General features: G+C 39.6%; 1 protein-coding gene across 9 annotated transcripts in view; it reads right to left on the bottom strand.

The window, feature by feature from the left end:
• Positions 1-24,270, bottom strand: part of chd9 (chromodomain helicase DNA binding protein 9) — a 71,014-nt gene that overhangs the window by 8,370 nt on the left and 38,374 nt on the right. For all 9 annotated transcript variants that reach the window (XM_017423609.3, XM_025007533.2, XM_017423610.3 and 6 more), the window contains 27 exons: positions 22,974-23,082; positions 20,217-20,363; positions 19,308-19,376; positions 19,133-19,188; positions 18,468-18,585; positions 18,038-18,124; positions 17,644-17,781; positions 15,811-15,932; positions 14,537-14,780; positions 12,068-12,244; positions 11,831-11,974; positions 10,277-10,532; positions 9,779-9,989; positions 8,126-8,321; positions 7,730-7,912; positions 6,742-6,927; positions 6,454-6,564; positions 6,099-6,295; positions 5,758-5,957; positions 5,444-5,603; positions 2,951-3,040; positions 2,309-2,412; positions 1,914-2,031; positions 1,740-1,797; positions 988-1,036; positions 561-807; positions 231-436 (listed from right to left, as the gene is read on the bottom strand). In XM_017423609.3, the coding sequence (XP_017279098.1) occupies positions 231-436; positions 561-807; positions 988-1,036; positions 1,740-1,797; positions 1,914-2,031; positions 2,309-2,412; positions 2,951-3,040; positions 5,444-5,603; positions 5,758-5,957; positions 6,099-6,295; positions 6,454-6,564; positions 6,742-6,927; positions 7,730-7,912; positions 8,126-8,321; positions 9,779-9,989; positions 10,277-10,532; positions 11,831-11,974; positions 12,068-12,244; positions 14,537-14,780; positions 15,811-15,932; positions 17,644-17,781; positions 18,038-18,124; positions 18,468-18,585; positions 19,133-19,188; positions 19,308-19,376; positions 20,217-20,363; positions 22,974-23,082 (3,983 nt within the window). The remainder of the gene's footprint in view (positions 1-230; positions 437-560; positions 808-987; positions 1,037-1,739; positions 1,798-1,913; positions 2,032-2,308; positions 2,413-2,950; positions 3,041-5,443; positions 5,604-5,757; positions 5,958-6,098; positions 6,296-6,453; positions 6,565-6,741; positions 6,928-7,729; positions 7,913-8,125; positions 8,322-9,778; positions 9,990-10,276; positions 10,533-11,830; positions 11,975-12,067; positions 12,245-14,536; positions 14,781-15,810; positions 15,933-17,643; positions 17,782-18,037; positions 18,125-18,467; positions 18,586-19,132; positions 19,189-19,307; positions 19,377-20,216; positions 20,364-22,973; positions 23,083-24,270) is intronic.

The raw sequence follows: 24,270 nt of genomic DNA, 5'->3' as shown, positions 1-24,270 counted from the left end.
TGGGGCAGCTTGTTTACCACGGTGTCACAACTGTTCTCCAAACAAACCCACACAGATAGGAATGAATGTTCACAAACTACACAAGACATTTTACTCAATCTGTTTAATTGAGCTGTACATCTCATAAATACTCGCTGGGATCTGCTATTTATGTGAAAGCTCACAGAAACTAAATGTCTTCATGTGCATGTGTCTGTGAGACCAGTCAAGTAGTAAGTAAGACCTCTGACCTCCTTCTTTAGGTGGCAGGCGACACACCCGTCTGCACATGGCGGTGAAAGCGCACAAGTATTTCTGCAGGCTCTCGTCGGTTTTCTTGTGAAGCCGAGCCATGGCCCTGAACTTGGTCCAGTCAAAGCGCCCGAGGTTTGGGTCAAAAACGACCCCAAAAGTCGAGACAACACGGTAAAAGTCAGCCTCTTCTCTTCTGGTCCATCTGATTAAAAGGATTTCATAACAAAATATTGTTATAGTTCACATTTGTATATCACACAAACATTCAAACAACTTCAAAACCTTTTGATGAATTCATTTCTCATCCATCACTGGTCTCATCTGACCTTTGCTGTCGTTCGAGCTTTGCAACCATCTTGGGATTTAGAGTGTCGTTCAGTGTGGGGGGCAGCGGGCAGAGTGGCGTAGACAGCATCATGGGCTGCTGGGACTGAGACTGAACCTGGTGGATGTGGAGGATCTGCCGGCTCTTGGTGAAGCGCTGAGAGGCTGTGATCAGTCGCCTCAGTCTGGCTGTCAGCACCGAGGGGGAGGGCCAGTAGGTAGTCTGGCCTTCTGTCACTGGAGCTGCATCTGGATCCAAGCAACAAAAAAAGATCAAACTCTAAACACCAGAAGGCATTATTTTCATTTTTAATAAATTAGGGAGACATCTGTTACTATTTTTAACTTTTACGTTTGTTCTGCATGTGAAGCTTTTGTTTATGATCATCATCATAATTCCACTACGGATTAAAAAGAAGCACGACCCACCTCCAGGATTATCAGCAACCACTAAATCTCCAGGAGAGGAGGCGTCATCCTGTGTGACAAATAAATACCTTAATCTAAGACACATAGGGCCATATAGAAATATAAAACAAAAAAATAATTACATTCCCTGAATCTACACTAATCATAAAGCACTAAATGTTGGCTCAGATGATTATAATTACGTTTATTAACTAAAATAAAAATTTGTACATAAAATTCCTCAATGCGGGATATAATCTGGAAATATAGTTTGAGAAAAAATACATGGCTTAAACTGGCTCCTCTTGGTAGCTTAGGGAAGATGCTAAATGTACACAATAAGTCAAATGACACTTCAGATCTTTATTATCCCATTGTTTTTTATTGATGATGTTGTCTAAATATTGTATTTTATTCCATAAATGTGACACGTCATCAGCTACATAACATTTATTTACAATTAATAGAAATCAAATCTGAAGCAATATTTGGAAAAGCTGCAAAAAACAAAGGCAAATAAGACGACTTTCTATCAACTTGTTTGAAGTGATTAAACTTGGGGCACAGTGCTGCTCAAGGGTGGAGGAATAAGTAACGTTGTTGTTGTTAATAATAAAAATAATAATAATTAAATAATACATTATTGCATTTAGTAAAAAAATGTTATTTTAACCAGAACAACAACTGCAGTGGACATCCATGTGAGCTGGAAAGTCTTCACTGCAGGCTTTAATCATTTTAGTTCAAACAACATTTCACTTTAGTGATCTTACCTCCATGTCATCCTTTACAAGGGCTGGAGCAGGCTTGTACTCTGGATCATCCACATCCCTGCACATTCACGCAAAATGTATTTTTACTTGTAGTATTGTACAGAAGAAGTTCAACAAGCGAGGAAAACAAAGGCAGCATGTTTTTCAGGCTCCATACTGATGGTGTGTACTCACCCATCCATGAAATCGTTGCCTCTCTGCTCGGCAGCGATGGCCTTCTCGTCCGGTCGTCCCACACGCTCTAAAAAGCACAAGGTCGGGTCTGCGCGGATAGTGTGGTACTTCTCATAACCTGGAGTGTGCAGAAGGAGAGGCAAACACAAGTGTTAGCAAAAGATGATGCATGGAGCAGGAAACATACACACACTGACTTATTTCTCAAGAAAACAAACAAACAAAACATACATTTTATGGACTTATCTGACTGGTCAAACACCAATCATACCAGCTACATCTGTTAAATAACAGCTTTATAAAATCTGACATTAATGTCCTGGACTGTTGACTCCAAACCCCCTGAAGTTAGACATAGTTTGAACCCTGCTGTTCAGATGAACAGAGCTCCTTACCGTGCTTGAAGACACCGAGCATCAGACACTTGTCGGCGACTGCATCCCACCACAGGGCTGGCAGCTCGGAGTGGTCCGGATCTGGCACCCAGATCTTTACCTCACTGTGCAGGAAGAGAAGCCAAAGATGTAGACATGCTTTAGGAAGGAATGTTTCTATGTTTCAGAATGCTCACTAGTCTTTTTTGTGTGTTCCATTTAGCCAAATACATTCATAATGAAGTGACCCTGGCTTGATTTTGCCTTGTGATTTCCTTGTGTTCTGTGGTTCTGATGAGCCAATTTATTGGCTTTTAACTATAGGAAAAAATTTAAATAAAAAGATCATCTTTAACCACCAGGGGGTGCTCTATGTCTTTCTTGTAAATTTGCTGAGTGTGCGTTTCTTCTTTCAACAGGTTGATATTGCTTGTGAATAAGCGCTTGCTACTAAAAAAATCTACAGTTTAAAGCAGCTGTTCTACCTTAAATTAATATTAAAATGTTGGTATTAGGCAGCTCTAATTGGGCTTAAACAGCTATTTAAAAAAAGGTGGAGGAGCAAATGTTGCGGAAAATTCTAGGCTCAGAGAGAACTGATTTGACCTCTCAGAGCAGGCATCATCCTAAGTTAACGTCTGAACAGGTCGAAGTTGAGCTCACCTGGAGTCGACGCCATCCAGCACCTTCTGGGCCTGACTTCCGATTACCTCCTGTTTCAGGTAGTAGAGCATTCTGACCCTGAGCAGCACCCTGTGGAAAGAAAACCCCTACTGGTCACAACAAAGTCCTGACCACACACACAAATGCTGAGCAAGCATAACCAACACACCCACCCACACACACACAAGCAGACACCTGTTATATCCAATGCAAATGAGAGTAATGTGAGACAACTGAGCTGAAATCCAAAACATGTACTGTACAGAGACGGCCCAATAGTTTTCACCAGAATTCAAATCAAAGACACTTGTGAATGTTTGCTTGTTATTTTTATCAAGCACGGTACAGCTACAAATCAAAAGGCCCAGGAAGCACCCATTAAACCACTTCCTGTACTAACTAAGTCTGCGTAACTCTCAATAAGAGACCATCAGATCGCCAAGTCTGATCCATTAAATTAGTCAGATACCGCATCACCTACAGAAAGACTCGGAGGACTGAATGAACAGACAAGTGTCTCTCCGCAGTAGTCGTGTGGTTGTACTCAGGCAGCAGATGAAGGCTGGGAAGCCGAGGCTGACAACACAGAGACAGCATGACTCACAGGGGAGACATTAGCTCTGTGATGCATGATCGCTCAGACAGCAGCTTTTAAGTGGAGACGCGGTGAAGTGGTGGGATCTGTGGTGTGCCAAGCGGTAACATCTGCTAAGACTTGAGAATTTATTTCACTGCAAACCAATTTTATGCAAAAAGAAAGACAGAAAAATAAACTTTGCACATAAAAATGATTTTAAATTTCATCCTGATATCCAGTGGGGGGGGGGAAATGGTGCTGAGGTTTCAGGAATTTTCAAAACAAATAACTGGATTCAATCACGGGACAAATAATGAATATTTTTATGGCTTTTTCAAAACTTGGTGTGCACAAACAAGACCATAAAGTAAAAGAATTGAGAAATTACAAATTTAGAAACAAAAATATGAGAACTATTTTACCAGATTTAACTGCAACCATGCCTGGATTCTCTATATGAAGGAACTCTTAAAACCTATCACCTATTCTGTTGCCTCTGTTGAACCCTCCCGACTCAATGACAGAACCAAGAACAACTGCACGGCTCCGAGGACTTTCAGTCTGTGTCAGTGACGGACGCCTGAGATGCCCATTCCCCCCACCCTCCGCCTGTGCTGACTGGAGCTGCTCAGAAACAGCTGCTGAGTCCTCGGCTGGTCAGCACAACCCTTTAGCACCACTTTTCCAAGCTTTTGTTGGTGCGTGGTGTCTGGGAGACGAGGCTCACCCAGAGAGGCTCGGCAGTCTTTCTAAACAAATATGCCAAGTACGCCAAACAGAACAACATGTTCTGCTCAACTTAAACTAGTGAGGTGAGATGCTGCTCATAGTTGGTATTCTGAATGAAAACACACCCAAGCTATAAAAGGTTGTTAGTTTCCTTTTTTACTAAAATATGTATTGAGGGATCAGCTGATATGTATTCATAGTAAAAAGCAGAAACCGTTCAGGGCCAACAGTTATTTCACTTCCTAACTTTTTATTCTTTCACTATTTTTTTTTGGAAACCATTCACAACTAAGTTGTCACTGTAGCACAGTAGCTGTGTCCTATATTTGCTGCCCTGTTAAGGAAGCCGATAAACCCCTCACCCGCAGGCCATCGGTCACATTCCATGTCCTAAGAGTTAGAATGCAAAAGTCAGCAAACTCTGCTTGGTGCGTGTCCCCAGTTGGCCGGTGTGTCACATATCAGACAATCTCTGGATTCAGCAAAACTGGACAAAGAGACAATGGAGAACTTTCTATGGGAGCTGCAGTGCTCTCCATCCAAAGCCCAACAAGTACAAGCCTCTCTTTTAAAAAGGACCAGCCATTTAATTGGCTTTATATCCCAAATGTTTCAATAACAGCCATGTTCTCCTCCCTTCGAGTGAATATAAGAGAGATCTATGATGGCCATTAGCTGGCCTGAAGTCTCATGAAGATTCTTATCAGCCAGCTTAGGCTCCATGCGATAAACGTTCGTTAATCAATCAGTAGGCTGTCAGCTCCAATAGATGTTGGAGTGCTTCCTAATTACTGTGGCTTGGCAGTGCCACATTAAAATCTGAGTCACATGCAAATTGTATTTTCATTCACTTAAGCTTCGTTCTATTAAATATAAATGGAGACAATCACTGTTAGGAGAGAATAATGACCACCTGCCACCTGTTATAATGGCTTAAAGGTTTGAACACAGTCAGGAGAACAAACACATTTTTACCGACAAGAAAAGGAAACAACCAAACAGCTAACAGACACCATGTGCACAGTGACTTATACAGACAAGATGCAATTGTTTCTTATACACAGAAGAAGATTCATTCTCTACACCTCTGTTGCCAATAACATAATGTACCTTTAGGCACACCTGACTGGATGAACTAAATTTCTACAACCTGTGTAACAACAGCAGCTGCACAGGGAAACACCTACTTGTTGCAGTGGTGTTTCAAGTGCTTCTTGTAGCCGTCGTCCTGAAGCATATGCTCGGGGTTATGTTTTCTAAGCCACTCAGCCTTATGGATGTCAAAAGAGCTCGACTGGGTCTTCATCTTCTTACCCTTCCTGCCTCGAGGGACCGGAGCTGACAAGCCTGGTGGTGGGGAAAAAAAAAGAGAAAAGAAATGAGGGAGGAAGATAAGTTACTTGTGCTGCACAGAAAGTGATTTTCCTAAACTCTTGCTTTAAGGCATGTAAGGTTCCATTATTGCGAACAGTTAATGTTGTTTTTCGCTTCTCAGACCTACCCAGGTGATTCTGCAGCTCCTTAGTGCGTCCATCCTCAGTGGGAGCGATTAGGTCCCACATGAAGCTCTTAATTTTGTCATCGCCACGGTAATGAACCAGGCAGTAAGCCAGCAGGGACCTGCAGATGGACTCTACATCCCACTCAGTCAACTGCTTCTTAAAACGACCATGGTTGAGAATATCCTTCCAACGGCCCCAGCTGTAAAACCGAAGCGTTAGGGGACTAAATGTAGAGCTTATATAAACACAAATCTTAAATTGTTATTAAATTCCTTATGCACTTGTTAACACTATATCATATAGGTTAAACAACAGTATTGGGTGAAGTTTATTATCATACCCATAAACAAGCAAGTTCTTTTCCACTCTAAAGCACTCTGTGCGACCGTAGCTGTTGGGCCGATCATTTCGTCTCAGCTTGGGCTTGGTGTCGTCACTGTCACTTTCACCCTCTGAAAGTTCTGCTAACTCATCTTTGGTGGCGCTGAACGGTCTCGTCTGCTTCCTGACTCGAGGAGTGTCGATCACCAAGCTGTTCTGCAGAGGGAGGAAGAGGAGGACGGAAAAGATTTTACAAAATTTCAGTGATCTTCCGGGCCTTTAGTTCTGTCAAAGGAAAGTACAGTCCTACTCTCTTTGAGCGTCCCTATTATCCTGTCGGCCAAGTCTCACATCCACTGTAGTGCAGTACTTACTCTGCCATTGACCATGTCCATATCAATGTCAGCCTTTTTGGCCCACTTGTCCCAGAAATTAGGGTCATCCAGAGAAATGTCTGTGCGGTTTCCGGATGCTACAAAACTGGCCTGAAAGCAGAGATCAGAATCATTTCAAGCTCTAAACATAATTGTGGAGCTTTTTTGTTTTGTTATGTTTTTAGATTTGTCTGATCAGAAATCAGGGAAAGGTAGTGACTTTTTTTGGGAACAACGTCTAGATGATAAAGTTGAAGTAAAAAGCTTCCCCCAAAAATTTTTCCTCACTTTAGCAAAGGTGGATCCTCGTCCCTCTGACTCAATCGTGATGGTCTTTGTCCTACGCTGCAGGATCTGGTCGATATCTTCCTCACAGAATTTGGCCCCTTCATCCTCCTCATCCATGATGGCCCCATAGGCGCCGCGTCGCAACAGGTCCTCAATCTCTTTCTTGGACAGCTGCTGCTGCACAGCCTGAGAAGTAACAGAGCTCAGTTTATGTCACGACGTTAACATTTCATTGTTTATTACACCTGAACTTTTTGTTTTTGTAAAACATATGCCAAATCTCCAAGGTGAACAGAAATAGACAGTTAGATGCAAACACACAGCCAAACACACACACACGTTGGATTATTCAAATCGGAATATCAACAGCTCTGTATCTAACCCCGGCAGCTGTTTGGCATGCAAATATGTTCAGTCAGAACAGCTGCAGAAAGCAACTAATACCTCAACCTTCTTATAGTTCAGACAAATCTCAGAGGGACACAAACTGCAGTTCAACTTCCACCTACACACTTCACACACTGCTGACACACTGCCTCTCCAGCAGATTATACTAACAGGATCCGTTACACACAGAAAATTTTAGCACTGACCTTCATAATCTTGTTTATGACATATTATTGTTTACCACCTCCTACAGCGATTCTCAGTACAGTGGGTAGGACATTTTTATTTAGTTGGAAAATCTGAATAATTTTTTTTTTGTTAACCTTTAAAAACCTTCACCTGTTACTTATATGAAAAAAAAAATAAAATATCTTAGTGAAAGACTAGAAAGGGGAAAAACAGATGACTGTGTGGAGTATTTTTAAATTGTAATAAAAACTAACATTTTTGTTTAACTGTAGTGATCGGATGCTGGGACAAAAACGTAAGTAAAAATAAATAAATAAATAAATAAATAAATTCTAGCCAAGACCAAATTTATCCAACCCCATGATTTTGCTCAGATTCTATTCCTGACCATTCGGACAGTTGTCGGACTCACCCCTCCCCCGGTGCCTCCTCCCAGGCTGTTATCTCGACCGCTCATGCTCTGTAACACTGCTTTGTCCAGGCCCAACTTGAGGCTGGCGCGGTCAAACATTTCACGCTCGTACGAGTTCCTGGTGATAAGACGATACACCTTCACCGCTTTGTTCTGACCGATCCGGTGGCAGCGAGCCTGGGCCTGTCAAGTGCACAAAAATATTAGTTAAAATGCTCAACACATACACATGCAGTAAAGAAGGAATATGTCTCAACATATTTGACTTGAATGACGTGTTTTAACATGAAAATTCACAATAAAATTAAATAGAACAAGCATCTTGAACTGACATGTCAGAAGTCCCAAATGGCAAACCATTTATTGAACAAAACAGACATGAATGTTACGTTCTACCTGCAGGTCGTTCTGTGGGTTCCAGTCAGAGTCGAAGATGATGCAGGTGTCTGCAGCAGTGAGGTTGATTCCCAGGCCACCGGCTCTTGTGCACAGGAGGAAAACAAAGCGGTCCGAGTCGGGCTTACTGAAGCGGTCGATAGCAGCCTGTCGCAGGTTCCCGCGAACACGACCATCAATACGCTCATACAAGTACCTGCAACGGGACGCCACAGAAGGAAACATCCATAAATTCATCTAGCATTCCTTGAAGAAGTGCACGTTGTCGGCCATCTTGCATGACAAAGTTCCAAACAAAGAGTAGCTGTCGGGGATGACTCATCTTAGCTCAATATCTGTAAAAGTGACTGAAATCTAGCAGTTTTTGTGTTTGCTACGGTGGATTAGCTGTGATAGTCATCTTGAATCAGGTCGACTCCAAAAGTTAATCAGTTGTAGATGAACATCCAATGATTACTTGGAAAGCTTTATTAAAATCTGTCTGGAGGTTCATGAGATATTTTGTTAACAGGCAGACAAATGACCACACACACAATTACATGACTGTTCCCCTTTTATACAGCAAATGATAAACCATGATAGACTGAGCACTTAATCTTCAGCTATAAGCTTATTCAGCCTTTAGACATCTTTCAATAACCCAATTATCTATTTTTAACATAGCCATAGTGCATGTTGACTTTGAATGCACCAAAAACTAGGCATTCATTTTCCTTCCTTTCTCAGCCAGAGAACCAGCACCCTCAAAAACTGTTTCTTCAAAGTCCGTTCTCACCCCCTCCCACAATCTGGCCCCCCTGCCCTCCCTGGGGTAATCCACTTCCACTCAAGAAAAACCTCACAGACTCTCTGGCTTGTCTGATGTGGTGGAGCCCCGAGGGCTTCTGTAACCTGCTGCTGAACCCTGACTGAGGTCTGTGCCGTTCAGCTCCTCACATGGTTACAACAATTTCAGCTTTGCTCCAGATTCTGGCAAGAAGCCAGAGGAAAGGGAGAGAAAAGAATAAACACAGAGGAAAAAAAAAGCAATGACAGGATGTAGAGAAAGACTCCAAAAAGGTAAGCAAAGTCAAAGACAGTAAGAAGTAAAATTAAAAATACACCTCAACTCTCAGTCATATTTGTAAAGTCCTAAATGTTGTCAAACTTTAAAATTCATGACCTAACTCCATTTCTGATTATAATGGAATTATTTTGGGCTTTAAACAAAAATACAATAATAAAAAGGTAAACATGGCTAAAATTAGGACTTGATTTGTCGACAGCAGCTTTGTAAAGCTAGTCTAAAGTCAAATCATTGTCATCAATATAATCACAATGTATGATTCACAGAGTTGGGTAAACAGGGCAGAAAATAGATGAGTGGAAGACTGAAAGTGTTAAGCTGACTTTAGTGCTTTTGTTAAAAAACAAACTCTGTAGCCTTTTCTGTTGATGCTGGTACCTGTTGCTCACCCTGGTTACTTACTAAAACACAAAATGGAGTGTCCAGTTTTTTATCATATGCAACCATAAAAGTCCCAGCAATTTAAAATCCTTTCAGATGTGCACTATGAATTAAGTGCATTTTTTATTCTATAAAGTAGTCTGAGAATAAGTGTGACGTAACTGAACAGCAGCACCTTTATGTTACATTTAATTACACTCCTGTACCTTTTCTGAATGAGGTAGTCTTCCAAGATATCCAGGCAGCGCACCATTTGGGAGAAGATGAGCACCTTGTGTCCTCCTGCCTTCATTTTAGGCAGCAGTTTATCAATAAGAACCAACTTCCCGGCAGACTGCACCATCGCCTGCAGGTGGAAGTCGACAGCAATAGGGCTGTAGACTTCCCTGAAGTCCTCCAGGATCTTCTCTTCTGCCCCTAACAAATAGAAGACACAAATCCATCAGCAATACTGTATTGTGCATGGTTCCGTTTTCCTTTCCACAAATTAAAAAACAAACACATAAAATAACCCACTTTTTACAAGTATAGATACCTAAAACAAGAGCCAGATCTATAAAGTTTTATTTTTAGGTGTTTGTGAGATATACACAATTTGAGTAAAAACAGCAAAAAAACAAAAACAAATTGCAACTACAAAAACATCTTATATTTTCTAGTTTTCTAGCTAAACATTTCAGTTCACTTGTTCAGTCCCATCCTACCTTTGATGAGGTAGGGGTGGTTGCAGCACTTTCTTAGCTCCATCATGGTGTTGACCAGGTTGGGCATATTTGCCTGACCAGCTCCTTTCGCCAGGAAAGAGAAATTCTTCTCGAGGATGGCCCGGTAGTATTTCTTCTGGATGTTGGTGAGCTCAACCTCAATGATGGTTTCCTCCTTAGGGGCCAGCTTCTTCTCCACGTCTTCTTTCAAACGCCGCAGCATCATGGGCTTCAGGATGGCCTGAAGTTTCTGAACCTGCGGCCCAAACGGGTCAAAAGAAAGTTAGAACATCCAGAAAAAGCTTCTGTATAAACAGGCGCAACGATTTAAAATGTTGATGAAATACAGTACAATGTGTTATACATCACATCATCTGTTATTACAAAGATAAAAAGTATTTGTCACATTTAAGTAATGATTACTATTGGTTTTCATTAGTTTTATTGCACTAAGGAGATAAAATAATTGCAGCACAACAATAAATGAAGTCATATAGACTGATTATCACTAACAGAAATGTATGTTTCCCATCTGTGAACTGTGACTGTTTCTAATGATTTGTGACCAAGAATCATTAGAAGTTCAATGATAATATTTAAATTAGGCAGCCACCTGTATCCCACAAAAAACATATCTGATTTAATAGCATCAAACATATGTTACATGTAGACTAAAGTCATCTTTTTATATCAATTAGTTCACAAAAACAAATACCTTTATCATATTTGATTATGAAGCAAAAAAGTTAAATGTTAAGTATTTGTTTTATTTAATACTGCACACATCCTGTGATGTGACTTTAGATCTTTAATGAACACTGAAAAGTTAAGTTACAAAGTCATGATAGTGTTATAGCAGCCACTGTTTTGTATATTGCACATATTGTAAATTAACTTCTTTTACATTGGCTATATTTTGAGTTATGTAGTAAAATTGTCACTTAACACCACAACCCTTTACTAAATGATTACACATTTCCTGTGGCTTTTGATACTGTATAGACCACATACTGAGTTCCAAATAATTTTACTCACAGCTTCATATTCTACATCACATATACTCATCTAAGGGAGAAACACTGAAAATTTAGAAGTTTCAGTTTGAATGAATGAGTGCCGAAAAGCAGGGAATCGTCTAAATCACGCAGGATGGTGGCCCTCCAGGACCAGGACTGGGCACCACTGCTCTACCTTACGTATGTTTTTAGCTGTAGATGTGTTTAATCTTCCTGACACAAAATAATACATTTCCAAACACTTATCGCTAAGCCTTTTCTTTTAGAGAAATTCTGTTCTTGTATATTCCAGAAATGCGGGCAAAGTACATCCCCATCTGTCACTTCTAGTGTTTATATCACTGCGGACAGCTTAGAAAATATTAAAGGGTACTATTTTTACTGAAGGACTATTTATGTCAAGGATGAAAAAGAAATAGAAGTAAGATTAAATAAAAAAAGGTTTGTTTTGGGATATGCACACCTAAAAAATATTTATTAGGAACATTTAACACATAAAAAACAAACATGACATATTTCTGCAAATCTGTGCGCTCACCTGCTCCTCGGTCTTGAGGTCTCCAAACTCCTGCATGAAGGTATTTTCAGAGGGGAAGCGTGCCGGTTCCAAGAAGTGGAGGAGGCTAAAAAGCTCTTCCACCGTGTTCTGGAGAGGGGTACCCGTCAACAGGACCTTGTGCTCCTTAAAAAAGGACAGAAATTTAAGTCAAAATTAATTTCAACTACTATAAATAAGCATGTTTCTTTGAACTCTCTGAGGTGATGATTTGCATACCAGGTTCATGAGCTTGAAGCCTTCTAGCAGCTTGCAGTTCTTGTTCTTGAGACGATGGGCCTCGTCTATGATCACGCAGCGCCACTCGATGGCGTTGAGCTCAGGACAGCCTCCCAGGATCATCTCAAACGTGGTGATAACAGCCTGGAACTTGTAGGCACCTCGTATCACACGGCCCTGAAGACGAGGAGTGGTGACATGTGGACGTTTTAGAGAGAACAGTAATTTTATGCACAACCTTTAGATATTTTGATTCATGAAGAATGTGAATTGTCATTAAAAATATCTTAAATTAGTGTGTATACCGAGTTTGTTGGGAAGTTCTGTGGCTATTTCATTTTTTACATATGAACATCAGAAATCCATCAACTTCCAGTAATTTGCTTTACCCAGAAAACTGTTTTATCAATTTAAATTTCACAGAAAACCTTTTGTCAGAAACCCATCTATGGCAGAACCTGTGCAAAAGCTCCTGCCCGTCTGTCTGTCTGAGGATGGCTGTGCATTACCATGCCTCTCCATTTGTATCTATTGCCTTGACAACAGTCCTCGAGGGATACTTAGTTATTCTGTAACCCCCCACCCATCTCCACAGCCAGCCAGCTAACAGACTGCTGTGGAGGAGCCACTCGTTCAGGTATGCCTGAGCAGCGCTGACAGACCGCTCTCCTTCGGGAGGGCTGTGACATCACAGGCGACGTTAGAGAGCGAGTCTGGTGGCGGCTCCGCTCTGTTCTCACCTTAATTCCTGCTACGGTTCGCCTGAACACTAAGAGCTCTAACTGCCTGTTGCAAAACATCACATGGCCTGCCAACCACAGACTGCCTCTGTTCGAGGCTCACTAACTGCCTCTCAGCAAGCGCCCCGTGCCAGCTTACTACTGCAAACTATTAACTCATTAAAATGTTCTCACTCCCAACACATTGAACAATCTTTATCTTCAGCAAAAGAAAAAAAAAAAAACTTGATTGCCAAAGCTGTGATTTATATTTTATTTCAAACATCTGATCTCTACAGAACGTCCTAATGAATACAGACTTGTAACTATTAAGCCACAAAAATTCTGACCTTTCCCATTCTGACTGAAGCTGAAACATCTTGCCCAGAAGAGATACTGCAGCCCTACTTCCCCCCCTCTCTCTACAGTTGATTATTATTATTTTTTTTGCACTGTGGTAACTGATTTTGTGCAATAGTTACAAAAATGTAAAGTGTATCTGGGTTCACATTGAATATGGTAATCACGTTCTGCCAACCATTTTAATATCTGACTCCTATTGTCGTAGGCAGACCTCTTCTGAATCATATAATTACATTACTCAGAGAATTTCACATTGCTGACACACTGCTGCTGTTTTCAAAAAGCACTGTGATTATTTTAATCAAAGTGAATCATTGCTTTCCATTTTGAAGGTAAGCACAGCAGCGCTGCTTTTTGGCTTCCCGCTTTTAAAAAAGTAAAGATTAAACGTATTACAGTGAACTAAAAGGTCTCTGAAAATTCCCCTTTTTTTGTGTTGAATTAGTGAGATATGCCTGATGTCCTCTTTTGTTTCTTGTCTTACAAAGTTAATGTTTTAAGGCTTATCGAAGCAACCTTTTACACAAAGTCGACAGCTTGTCTCGCTCTTGTTTTTGTAAGTGTGTCAAGAACCTCTGGTTCGGTTTTCCCCCCATCATCGTCTTTTTGGTCAACCAGGAAGAATGATCGCACTAATTGGTGTTTTAGAATAGCACAAGAACTCAGTAGTACCATAATGTGGTACTAACTGTTCCACTTTTTAAACAAAATGAAATTGTTTGATAAAAAGGAAAAATCACAGCATGCTCTAATTTTAAAATGTGTTCGATTTAAACTGCAAAGTAATATGGTAAAGTGGATACTAATAATCAAAGTTAATACATACACTACTTTAATATTTTTCACTTTTTGTATGATTTATGGAGTGCCACTTCACCTTTCCTAGCAAAGTTATGTCTTCTTGTGCCTGTATACATTTTATGTTCTTAATAGCAGAAGGATCTAGTCTATGTGCTGCGTTCAAGAGCTATTTTCTCCTCCAGGTGCTGGTGAGGAGACACAGCAGGGTGGTCTGCTGTTGTTGCTAGTTTTTCATCTTGGTTTGGTAGATGGAAGCTATGAAACCTTAGCAGCTACTGACTGAGAGAACAAAATAAACCCAATTCTGATGGGTGCGAATTTTATTTATTTTTTTACATCATACTATCAAAAGCTACAGTGCTCTACCAACAGAAAAAAACATAACATTAAAAATAAGTACTTGTCATAAAGGCTTTATCTGCAAGCTTACTTGAAATGTACATTCAGAAACAGCCAGCTCAATAAAAGCAATCCTCAAACCAATTGAATGGCGTGTCGACATAATACATTCTATTATTTATTAATTTGCCCCCAGTGAGGGTAAATAAAGCTGCTCATGACATTTCTGTGGGCGGTGTGCATTTACCTGTGCATCCCTGAAATACATCTCGTACTGCTGCAGCATCTGCCTGCTGATCATGCTTCCGTGGTAAACAATGACGTTGAGGTAAGTCCAGGTGTGGAACTCGCGCTCCCAGTTTGCAATAGTAGACAGGGGGGCGATTATGAGGAAGGGGCCTCTGATGCCGATACGATGGATCTCTTCAAGGAATGTGATGGACTGGATGGTCTTTCCCAGGCCCATCTCATCTGCCAGGATGCAGTTGCGCCTGAAAACGACACAGATATGGTTAAAAATATTCAATAAGTAGAAGGATTACACCACTAGTGTGTACAGAACACCTTTTGTGTGAGAAGTATACAGCATGAGGTATTTCTCCTTATTAGGAGAAAATGTTGTGTATTTATCATGAGGTTTTCTTTTACATGTAAGTAAACGCGAGAACCTGTCGAAGGGCAAAAGGAGCTAAAAAATTCCCATGATACCATAAGAATAAACTGCAAACAGCAGAAGAAGAAAACATTATCATCAGCAGTAATAACATGCAAAAAAAAAAGTCTGAAATCCAACAGATTTGTACTGCTGTGTGGTGAGCTCCATTTATTCAGCTGTCCAGTGGGTGGGGGTATTATGTCTTGATGCTAATTGCAACGTGCAGATATTCCCACTGGCCTCTTAAGCAGCCCTCTACTTTTGATGAATCTCTGCGTAGGCATACACGAGCTCCTGCGCGCTCACACATAGCTAAACTAATTCCCTGGGTTAATGCGAGTACCCTGACACTTTACTCCAGATGCACCGTGCGGCGCTTCGTTTAGAGGATGTGGGTGAAGAAAAGCAATCCATTCTCACTGCAGTATGAACCCTGACAACAAATTTGACACTCCTTGCAACCCCATACACAAGTTCATAAAAGCACGGTCCTCAAACTCAGCATTTTAAAAAGGAAATAATCATTTATTATTCATAATTTGCAATCTCAAAGGACAAAAGAATCATCTCGAAATACAAAATCTCTATGTAGAAAGTCAAATAATATAAAGTGATATACTAAAGGAACAACTGCAAATGCTATTTATTCTGCCTTTATTGATATGAATAAGAAAATGTTTAGTTCAACATTTGTTTTACTTTTAAAAACATCAGTTATGCTTTGTTCATTGAACTTGTGTATCACTGCAGTTATGTCACACTCTCAAAAAGTGACGCTTAAAATCAGTACTACAGATGAAAACTGTTTTTTAGAACAGTACAACCCACGTTAGGTCTACACAGGTCTTCAATAGCTTAACACTAACCTGTTGTACCAGTTGAAAAGAAGCCAGTTGACCCCCTCAAGCTGGTAATCCCTGAGGGTGTTGCCATTCCTGTATTCCCTTGACTGTTCCCTCTTCTTCCACAGGTTGGCTGGAGGCCGCTCCTACAGTGAGAAATTGTAAAAGCAGATTTTACCTTTTTACTTTCAAATTTGTTTAATTTTGTGGGGAAAAAAAAGCTGCCAATGTTGTTTCTAGACGATTAATGCAGGTCTGAAAGAGAGATACACGCATATTAAAAAACGGGCCATTTGGTGTTTTAACTCCTTTAACAATTAATATTTTGGGATTTTCAAATATTTGCTTTTATTAGGGTAAATTTTCAGGTACTACACTGTCTCTGTTGACATAAAATGGAGTTTCAATGCTGATCTGATAAGCAACATCTGTATGTAAACATAAATTGTGACCATTTAAGTAAATATTCCTAAATTTACAAGTTGTCTTGAATGAGCTGAAAGTCTTAAAGGTTTTGATGCACAAATTGATGACGATTACAGATTTTTTTTAAAGCGTACCTTTAAATTTATTCAACGTTTCTTATATTTAGGTTTGCACTTAAATTGGTGTAGATTCGCAATCTGTCAACAAATCTTTAGTTATAAAGTAAGCATAATTTAACTATGTCTACTTTAGTTTCCTGCTGTGTTTACATAAAAAAAGAATATTTTTTTTTAAACAAGCACAGCTGAGGTCAGACTGCTGCTGCTGCTCTGCAGGGATGATGGAAGGAAAGCAAGTGCTCACTTTGTTCTGGGCCCCCTGTTGAAAGCAAAGTAGTCACAGTCTTTAACATGCAGCAAGATTTAATGCTAGCTGGTCTTTTGAAAAAAAGTATGCAGACAGAGTCACAAAGTTGGAAGAAGTTGTAATCATGTCTGCGACACACCGTCTCAATCACAATCACAGTGGGGAAAGTAGAGAAGTGGCTCTGACGTGAGAAAGGAAAACTACATACATTGAGATCCGTATTAAATGGGTTATTCAGTTCCCCAACTATGTGATAAAAATTTATACATAAAGTAAGAAGTGGATATACTGAACCACCCAGCTTTATTCCACTCCAACAAATGGATGCTAAATAAAAGAGATGTCACAGGGAAATATGTAGGTTTGAGTCGTCGACAAAACACAACTAAAAAGTACAGTAAAAAGTGCGAGCAAATATTTGACAGTCAAACTTGTCGAACCAGTTTGGCAGCCATTGTGTTTTAAAATACAAAAACTACAGTTAATTGTTATTATTCCATGAGTTGTCGCAGCTTAAACATAAGACCAGAACCAGTTATGCTAAGTTTTGTTTTTAAAGAAATATAAGCTAACTGAGGGTGTTAAAGTAGTAGACAGGTGAGAATATATGGCTAGTGCAAAAAGCTGATATTAGGTTGTGGAGTCTTGGTAGCAGAGGTTTACCGACTGATCCCAGAGCTATCAGGTCCTAAAATAATATACATGGTAGTTGTTGCTTAGTGAAGGAAAATGTAAAGTAAAACTGAGAAATGTTCTTACACTTAAACAGTCTTTGGATGAACCTATATACAGAAACGCTGTGTTTCGTTTCCAGATAGAAACTGTAATAAATCTTGTTTTTTTTTCCTACTTTTCTTTAGTCCACTTAATTGTGTCATCTTTGATGGGTAGGTTTAAATTTCTGGCATATTTGTTCATTTAAAATGCAAAAAATACTTCTGAAGGTAAGAGCTTATAAAGAAATGAACATTTCTAACAGCTCTTCAAAACAGAAGCAAAAACAAACAACAAAAAAAAAAAAAAAAGGAAACCGGTAATTGAAAAAAGCTGGTCGGCATGGCTTACCATTCTGCGCGAGTCTGGCTTAACTGCCTGCAGCTGCTCAAACTCTTCAATCTTGCTCTGATCGACGTCATCCTTCAACTCCCAGGTGCTGTCCTCGTACGGCAGCGAACACCACTTCACCAGGTAGTACACCACTTCCTGTAGCAGGCAGACAAGAATGAGCAGTGGAAAAGACTCGAGCGAGGCCATGCTTCGCTTTTGTGATATTATCAAAGCCTGCAAGGTAGCCTATTAGAGTGGCCTTGGGCATTTCTAGGATTCAAAGATATCATTAGCTTGAAGCACATAATAAAAGGAACAAAACTACCAAAAACATGAAGGGAAAAAGATGCCGGAGAACAACAAACACACATGCTTCTCAGATATTATTAAAAGGAAAAAAGATTTCTTTTACCTCTCCTGTGTCTTTGTCCTCACAATATGATACCTCCAACACTCTGTCCACCTCTACGTAGTCAGGGTTAAAAGGGTCCTCTTCCATCTGAGATGAACAAAGTAAGAAAACACAAAACAGAATAAACGCAAGTTCCCACACACCATCTGGAATCTGAGATGAATCCCTCAACTGTATCAGCTGAGCAAGCAAATGGATTCAAATAAATGCACACAGATGTGCAAGCCCACACAACAAACAAGAAAGGGTCTTTAATATCTATACAAATTCTTAGTTTGCATATGGGCCGAACATATTGGTCCTAAAAGACATGAAAGTATGGAAGCGAACAAGTCTTAAGAAAAATACCCCAAAAATGAAAGATTAAAAAAAAAAGCTGCCCACACAGAGAGAGAACAGTATGTTTACAGACGCAGTCAGCCAGCCTTACATCTGTGAAGAAGAGCGCCCTCTGTGCCTGTTTCATCTTGAAGCGTTTGATCTTCTGCTGAATCCTCTTGTCCTTCACGAGCTGCTGCTCTGTGGCCCACTCACAGTGAAGGTAGGAACTGAGAAACGCACACAAATGCACACCGTCAGACGAGGAAGGACAAAAGTGCTCCTACACAACAGCTGAGGAAAGCAGGCGATTGCAGGCTCATTCACAGTATGAACGGATTCAAGTCACGTCTAAATGAAAAAATCTCAACCGTGTCATCATCATACCCATCTTTGTATTCATTTGGCTGAAAACTTATAAATGTAATCTACCTTGTAACCGATCATCTGTCACAAAGTGCACAACAACTCATAAATCAGACTTGTAACTCTCACACTGGTTGGTGAAACAAGTCTGTACTTTTGAGTTTACAAGAAAAATAAACTGAAGCCAAATTTGATTAAACACGTCTGTGGACAATCAGAGTTTTTCAATGAGCTTTTTTCTCCTTCTGTTTCAACTTATTGTGGGTTTCAAAAGCACAAATGTCAGGAACATTGTCAATAAGCAGCTCAACATTTATCGACACGACTACAGGTGTTTGTTTTTACGCCGATTAATTTTTTTTTCTTTTTTTGACATTTAATCAACAATCTACAAGTGAAGCGTAAACTTACTAGTTTTTGTATTTTACAAAGAACTCCTCCACTTCGACCATCACCCCTGGAGAAACCTAAAAAAAAAATTTGAATTATTTAAGTAATTTTCACTCTTTCAATAAACTGCAGTTACAGCATATAATAGGTTCAGAATGACTAAAGAAACAAGAACAAAACTAAATAAAATTGTTACCTCTTTCTTTGCAATACGAAAAGACATGATTTTGTCAACAACAGCCGCATCTTCTTCGGTGGGATTCTCCTACACACAAAGGAACACGAAACCTTTTTAAGTCAAAGTTTAAATCATAGACTCACAAAGCATTTTAAAACAATAAAATTAAATAAAAACCTAAGCAGTAGAGCTTGTTGCAAGCTTTACACACCAATTCCTTTTTTTACAGCACTGATGACATCAGATTCAGACAAAATTCTAATTTAAACCGTTGCACAATCTCTTACACTTTAAAACTATTTTCACGAGCAGAAATATCTTCATTTAATTTACTCCTGAACCATATAAATTATAAAAACAGGGACATAATAAGAATATTCTCTCTTCCAAATGGCTCTGTTTTGTTTTCATGTGTCAATGTGATGCTTAAAAAAAAAAAGGTTGTACTGAACCTAACAGATGTTTTTATTCTGAAAAATGTTTTCATGCTTTTATAATGGATTACAGTGAAGGTCTTTGCATTCATTAAAAAAAAGTTTCTTTAAAGAAATCTGCAAATCAAATTGCGATTTTCATTTAGATTTACGATTATACAAACACATTTTCAGTTTTATTTTGTATGGATTTCCAGTTACAGTAGTTTTACAGTAACTGGAACGTTACTCGTCGTCTGTCAGGGGCTCAATCATCGAAAACACTTCAGTCCAAAACAGTTTGGACTTAGTAAAGTCCAAGTTCATGTATATGAGGAGCACATCTATTTGTACAGCAGAATGCCCTCCAACTTCTCTGCCTTCACTAAATTATACTTTTTTATGAAATTTGTAAAATTAGAATCTTGTTTTGAAATGTCTGAAAGATGTTACGCCTTAGCCTTAGTCAAATTAAGCTTCACAGCCAAAAAAACCTAAAAGGAGAATTACTCACAACAAAGAGCTGGACAGCAGGTTCCTTGGATGCTGCAGTGTTGCTTTTCTTGGCTTTGACGATAACCTTGACGTCCTCGTCTGACAACCTGGCCTCCAGCTCTTCAGCATACTTCTTCCTCTTCACCTGTCGGTTAGACCGCCTCTTCTGGAGAACGACATTTACACACAAATTAAAAACAAACATGCACGTACACAATACATTTCACTAGCAATCACATTCACAAGTTAGTGTTATCTACCTTCCGTCTGGTAGTCATTTTATAACCAAATCTTCTGAAAACGCTCTGCTGCGCTCAAGTTGGGCACATCATTTAACCTCCTGAGAGCCAGGCTTTTGTTAGGTGAGAATTTTTTTCAACGCAATGTCTGTATGAGGACACGGGGTCTCAGGAGGTTAATCTTGTTATTAGAAAATATTTATATGCATGTTCATCATAAATGTGTTTTGTGACAGAACCTTCTCCATTATTACTCTGGCATTTTCAATTACAGGCTGTCTACAGTCTAATAAATTTTCATAATTATCACTTTTTTTTTCCATTTTCTGGTAATGAGTGAAATTTTTACACTTTAACATACAAGTAGGATCTCCATAGCACCTTAAACAAACTTGTTCAAGTGCATAAAAAGAAGTAAAATTCCACATTAAACAGCTTCTGTCTAGTCCTTCCTGTCAGGTCTTTGTAATTATCATATGCGTGGGCTGCTGTATCCTGCATCAATACATGAGCCCCTCCTAATGATAATATGTAGTTAATTAGGAATAAATGCCACTGAGCCGAAGTTAATTAGGTGTGCAGGATAATATCCCCAAGGAGATGCACTCTCACACCCACAAACCCGGGCTGACCAGCCGCTGCAGAGTCAAACCTGCCACATGTCGGGACTACAGGACTGATGCCCCGAGGCGGCCATGCTCCTGCTCAAGCTGCAGGCCGCGCCGCCTCGACTTCAGTCACCTGATCGTCTTAAACGAGTCATCAACAGACGCTTTTAATTAAAGCCAGGGGCATCGTTTAATAAGGGTAATTATGTCATAGGATATAGTCCGGATAGGACTGAGACATGGGGGAGAGGGGCGGTGGAGCGTAGGAGGAGACCGAACCAAATGTCAGGCCCGGTCATTCAGACGTCGTCACATCTCAGACAGCTGTTGAAATGTAGCAGCAACTCATGAATCACCTACGATGTGTTCATTAACAGGCCAGCACATTTGGCATTGCAAATGTTGTTAATGTCGCTCATTATGAAGTCCTTTTTTTTAAAAGATAAATAAATAAAACTCTTTATCAAAGTTAAAATTTCACTATGTAAAATTAAGAATATGGCTCCACTGTTAGCATTTTTAAAAATATAAATAAATAACATGGAAACTGAAGTTCTGACAGTACAGGAAGCTTGAATGATCCTGTAGCTCAGTGTATTTTAATGTCCTCGCTTCAAACAAAGTCACATATTGCTACATTCATAATACAGTTCAAATCACTTTTTAAAACTGCTTTTTAAAAAAAGTATTATTCTGGTTTTCTTGATGCACAGACAACATAAGAGTGACAGAACACGATTTTTTACTGTGAGCTGAAACACCAGAAAACCAGCAAACCATTTCAACAACATAATGTGGTTTTTAATAAATACAAACAATGGTGGTGGACTTGAATAAAATATACAGAATCAATACAAGATAATTGTATTTATAGTACTAATACAAAAAATTTAAAAATATAAAATAATTTACCGTGCTAAACCTCTGTCATAAAGTAGCACTGCGAGCCTGATAAGCTGATGTTAAGTTGTTAAAAAACGGGGTCATAAACCTGCAGTTGGCTGCTTATTTCACTAATAGACATGCTAACACTTGCAGCTTCTTACAGACATTAGTGTTACCTTAAAAAGAGTGATGGGTGGCACAACTGTGATAGATGAGCCATGAACATCTGTTTTTTTGGCTCTAGAAAATTTTTTTTCTACCATTTAACTTTGGCTGAAAGGTTCAGGGTTTTTTCCTCATTCTGCCATTGTTCACAGCTGACTGACAGCTTGCAGGAACAAATAGGGGACGGTGGGGTGGTACTTTGAACTACATATAACCAGAGAACCTGTCTCTAGCATGTCACTAAAAGAAAAAATTCTGCAAAAATGGATTATGACAAAATAGGATGTTTAAGTTTACAGGCTGCAATAAGAACTTGTTTTCTTCCTAAATCAAAATGATGAATAATACTGTACACAATTTAACTTCCTATTTAGGGTAAGGTTCACTGTGTATATTCACAGATGCAAATGACTAAATAATGATGTAATTTGCTAAATAACACAACTCTGCTATTCCCTGTTTCCATCATCAACATCAAAAGAGGAATGTGTACTTCAGTCAGTCACCCACTACATGACCTCCACGTGAACCGGAGTAGATCCTTTCAGGCTCGAGCTAAAGCTGCGAGTCTTCCTGTCTGCTCAGCAGCAGTGTGAACAGTCAGGCTGACGGCGCCACTTCACTCACTCACTCATGTCAGAGTAGTAACAGAAGAAGAGTCCGTGTCCGTCTCTGTATGCTTTGAACAGAGGTGCGACACCACAGGCAAAAAATGCCCAAACTGCATCTGAATGAAATTAAGCGTAATAAACTCTCGTCTAGCATCGAAGTGCAGCGTAAAGGCTGGGTGTTCGTGCTGCTATCATCACAGCCCACGGTTCAACCATACACAACCAGTACTGTGTGTTTATGGGTGTGTGTGTGTGTACCGAAACTCACAGAGTCGGCGTCCTTAGATGCGTGACGAGGGGGAGGATCATCATCAGACTCCTCCTCTGAAGACGCTGGCTTTCGTTTCTTCTTTTTTCCAATCTTAATGACAATTTTCCTAAAAGAGAGAGAGAGAGAGAGAGAGAGAGAGAGAGAGAGAGAGAGAGAGAGAGAGAGAGAGAGAGAGAGAGAGAGAGAGAGAGAGAGAGAGAGAGAGAGAGAGAGAGAGAAAAGGAAAATAAAAGCTACTTCCAAGTTTACTTTTGAAAATATGTGGGCATTGTAAAGTGATGCTAAAATCTGGCATTAAAAGATGAAGGTAATGCTGTAGGCTTGCCAAGGTAATAAATCATTGATAAAATAAATAAATATAGATTCACCCAGTGAACTAAAGCACACAGATGAAGATACTGTAGAGCAAAGTGTGTCATTATCAATAAGCAACAAAGGGTACATCAGATTGGTAGCTCCTTAAGTATTTCTTCATACACAGACTGCAGGAGGCCCAGAGGCCCAGATTAGTTTTACACCAAGGAGTGTCTGAAAGCAAATCTCTTTTGTCCAAGTCAAAACTGCTGAAACCTAATATTAAGTAGGAGCTGTCCTTTTAAAAAGAAGTTTATGTAGCGGCTCGTCAAAATAAAAATCTTCCGGAAAAGAGGAAATCAAATTTGATTCAGAGAGCATTATTTTACAACAGTTTTACCGTCTGAACTTTACATTCAGACGGTAAAACTGCTTTTCAGAAGTTGGATAAAGAACCATCTGAGTGAAAGGCCATCTGTAAGAAATGTTACGAAGGATGTTTAGACATTTATTAGGACAACTGACTGAAAGCCTACAGGCTTCTCCTACAGATTTCTGCCATCAAAAAAAAAAAAAAAGTAAAATAGTCAAGAAACAGCTGAACTACATCTCACTTCATCACAAGCAGATGCGTTTGCAACAACAGCCTTATACTCTCAGACTAATCTTCCTGTGCATCTGTCAGTATGCAATTTTTAGCTCAAATATACAAACAATAACAGCAGTGGAAGGACTGCAGGGAATGCCTGCAGGTATTAACATGCTTACAATGTGAGCTGCTTGTGTTTCTGGAGTTTGGAATTCAGTGCGTTGCAGAGGCTCCTTCCTTTTCCACAAATTCATGCCGATGACATTTAAAATAAACTAGATTTTTTTTTTTTTTTACATCAACATTGCTGGTTTGTGAGTGTTAGATTCTGATCAATGTATAACTATAGTACCAAGACAGACTGTTAGATGTTTGGCATCCAGGAGCCCAAATATCAGCAGATGGCACTAA

Source organism: Kryptolebias marmoratus, linkage group LG15, assembly GCF_001649575.2.
Source record: "Kryptolebias marmoratus isolate JLee-2015 linkage group LG15, ASM164957v2, whole genome shotgun sequence".
Classification (NCBI taxonomy): domain Eukaryota; kingdom Metazoa; phylum Chordata; class Actinopteri; order Cyprinodontiformes; family Rivulidae; genus Kryptolebias; species Kryptolebias marmoratus.
This window is presented reverse-complemented; position numbering and strand designations above follow the sequence as displayed.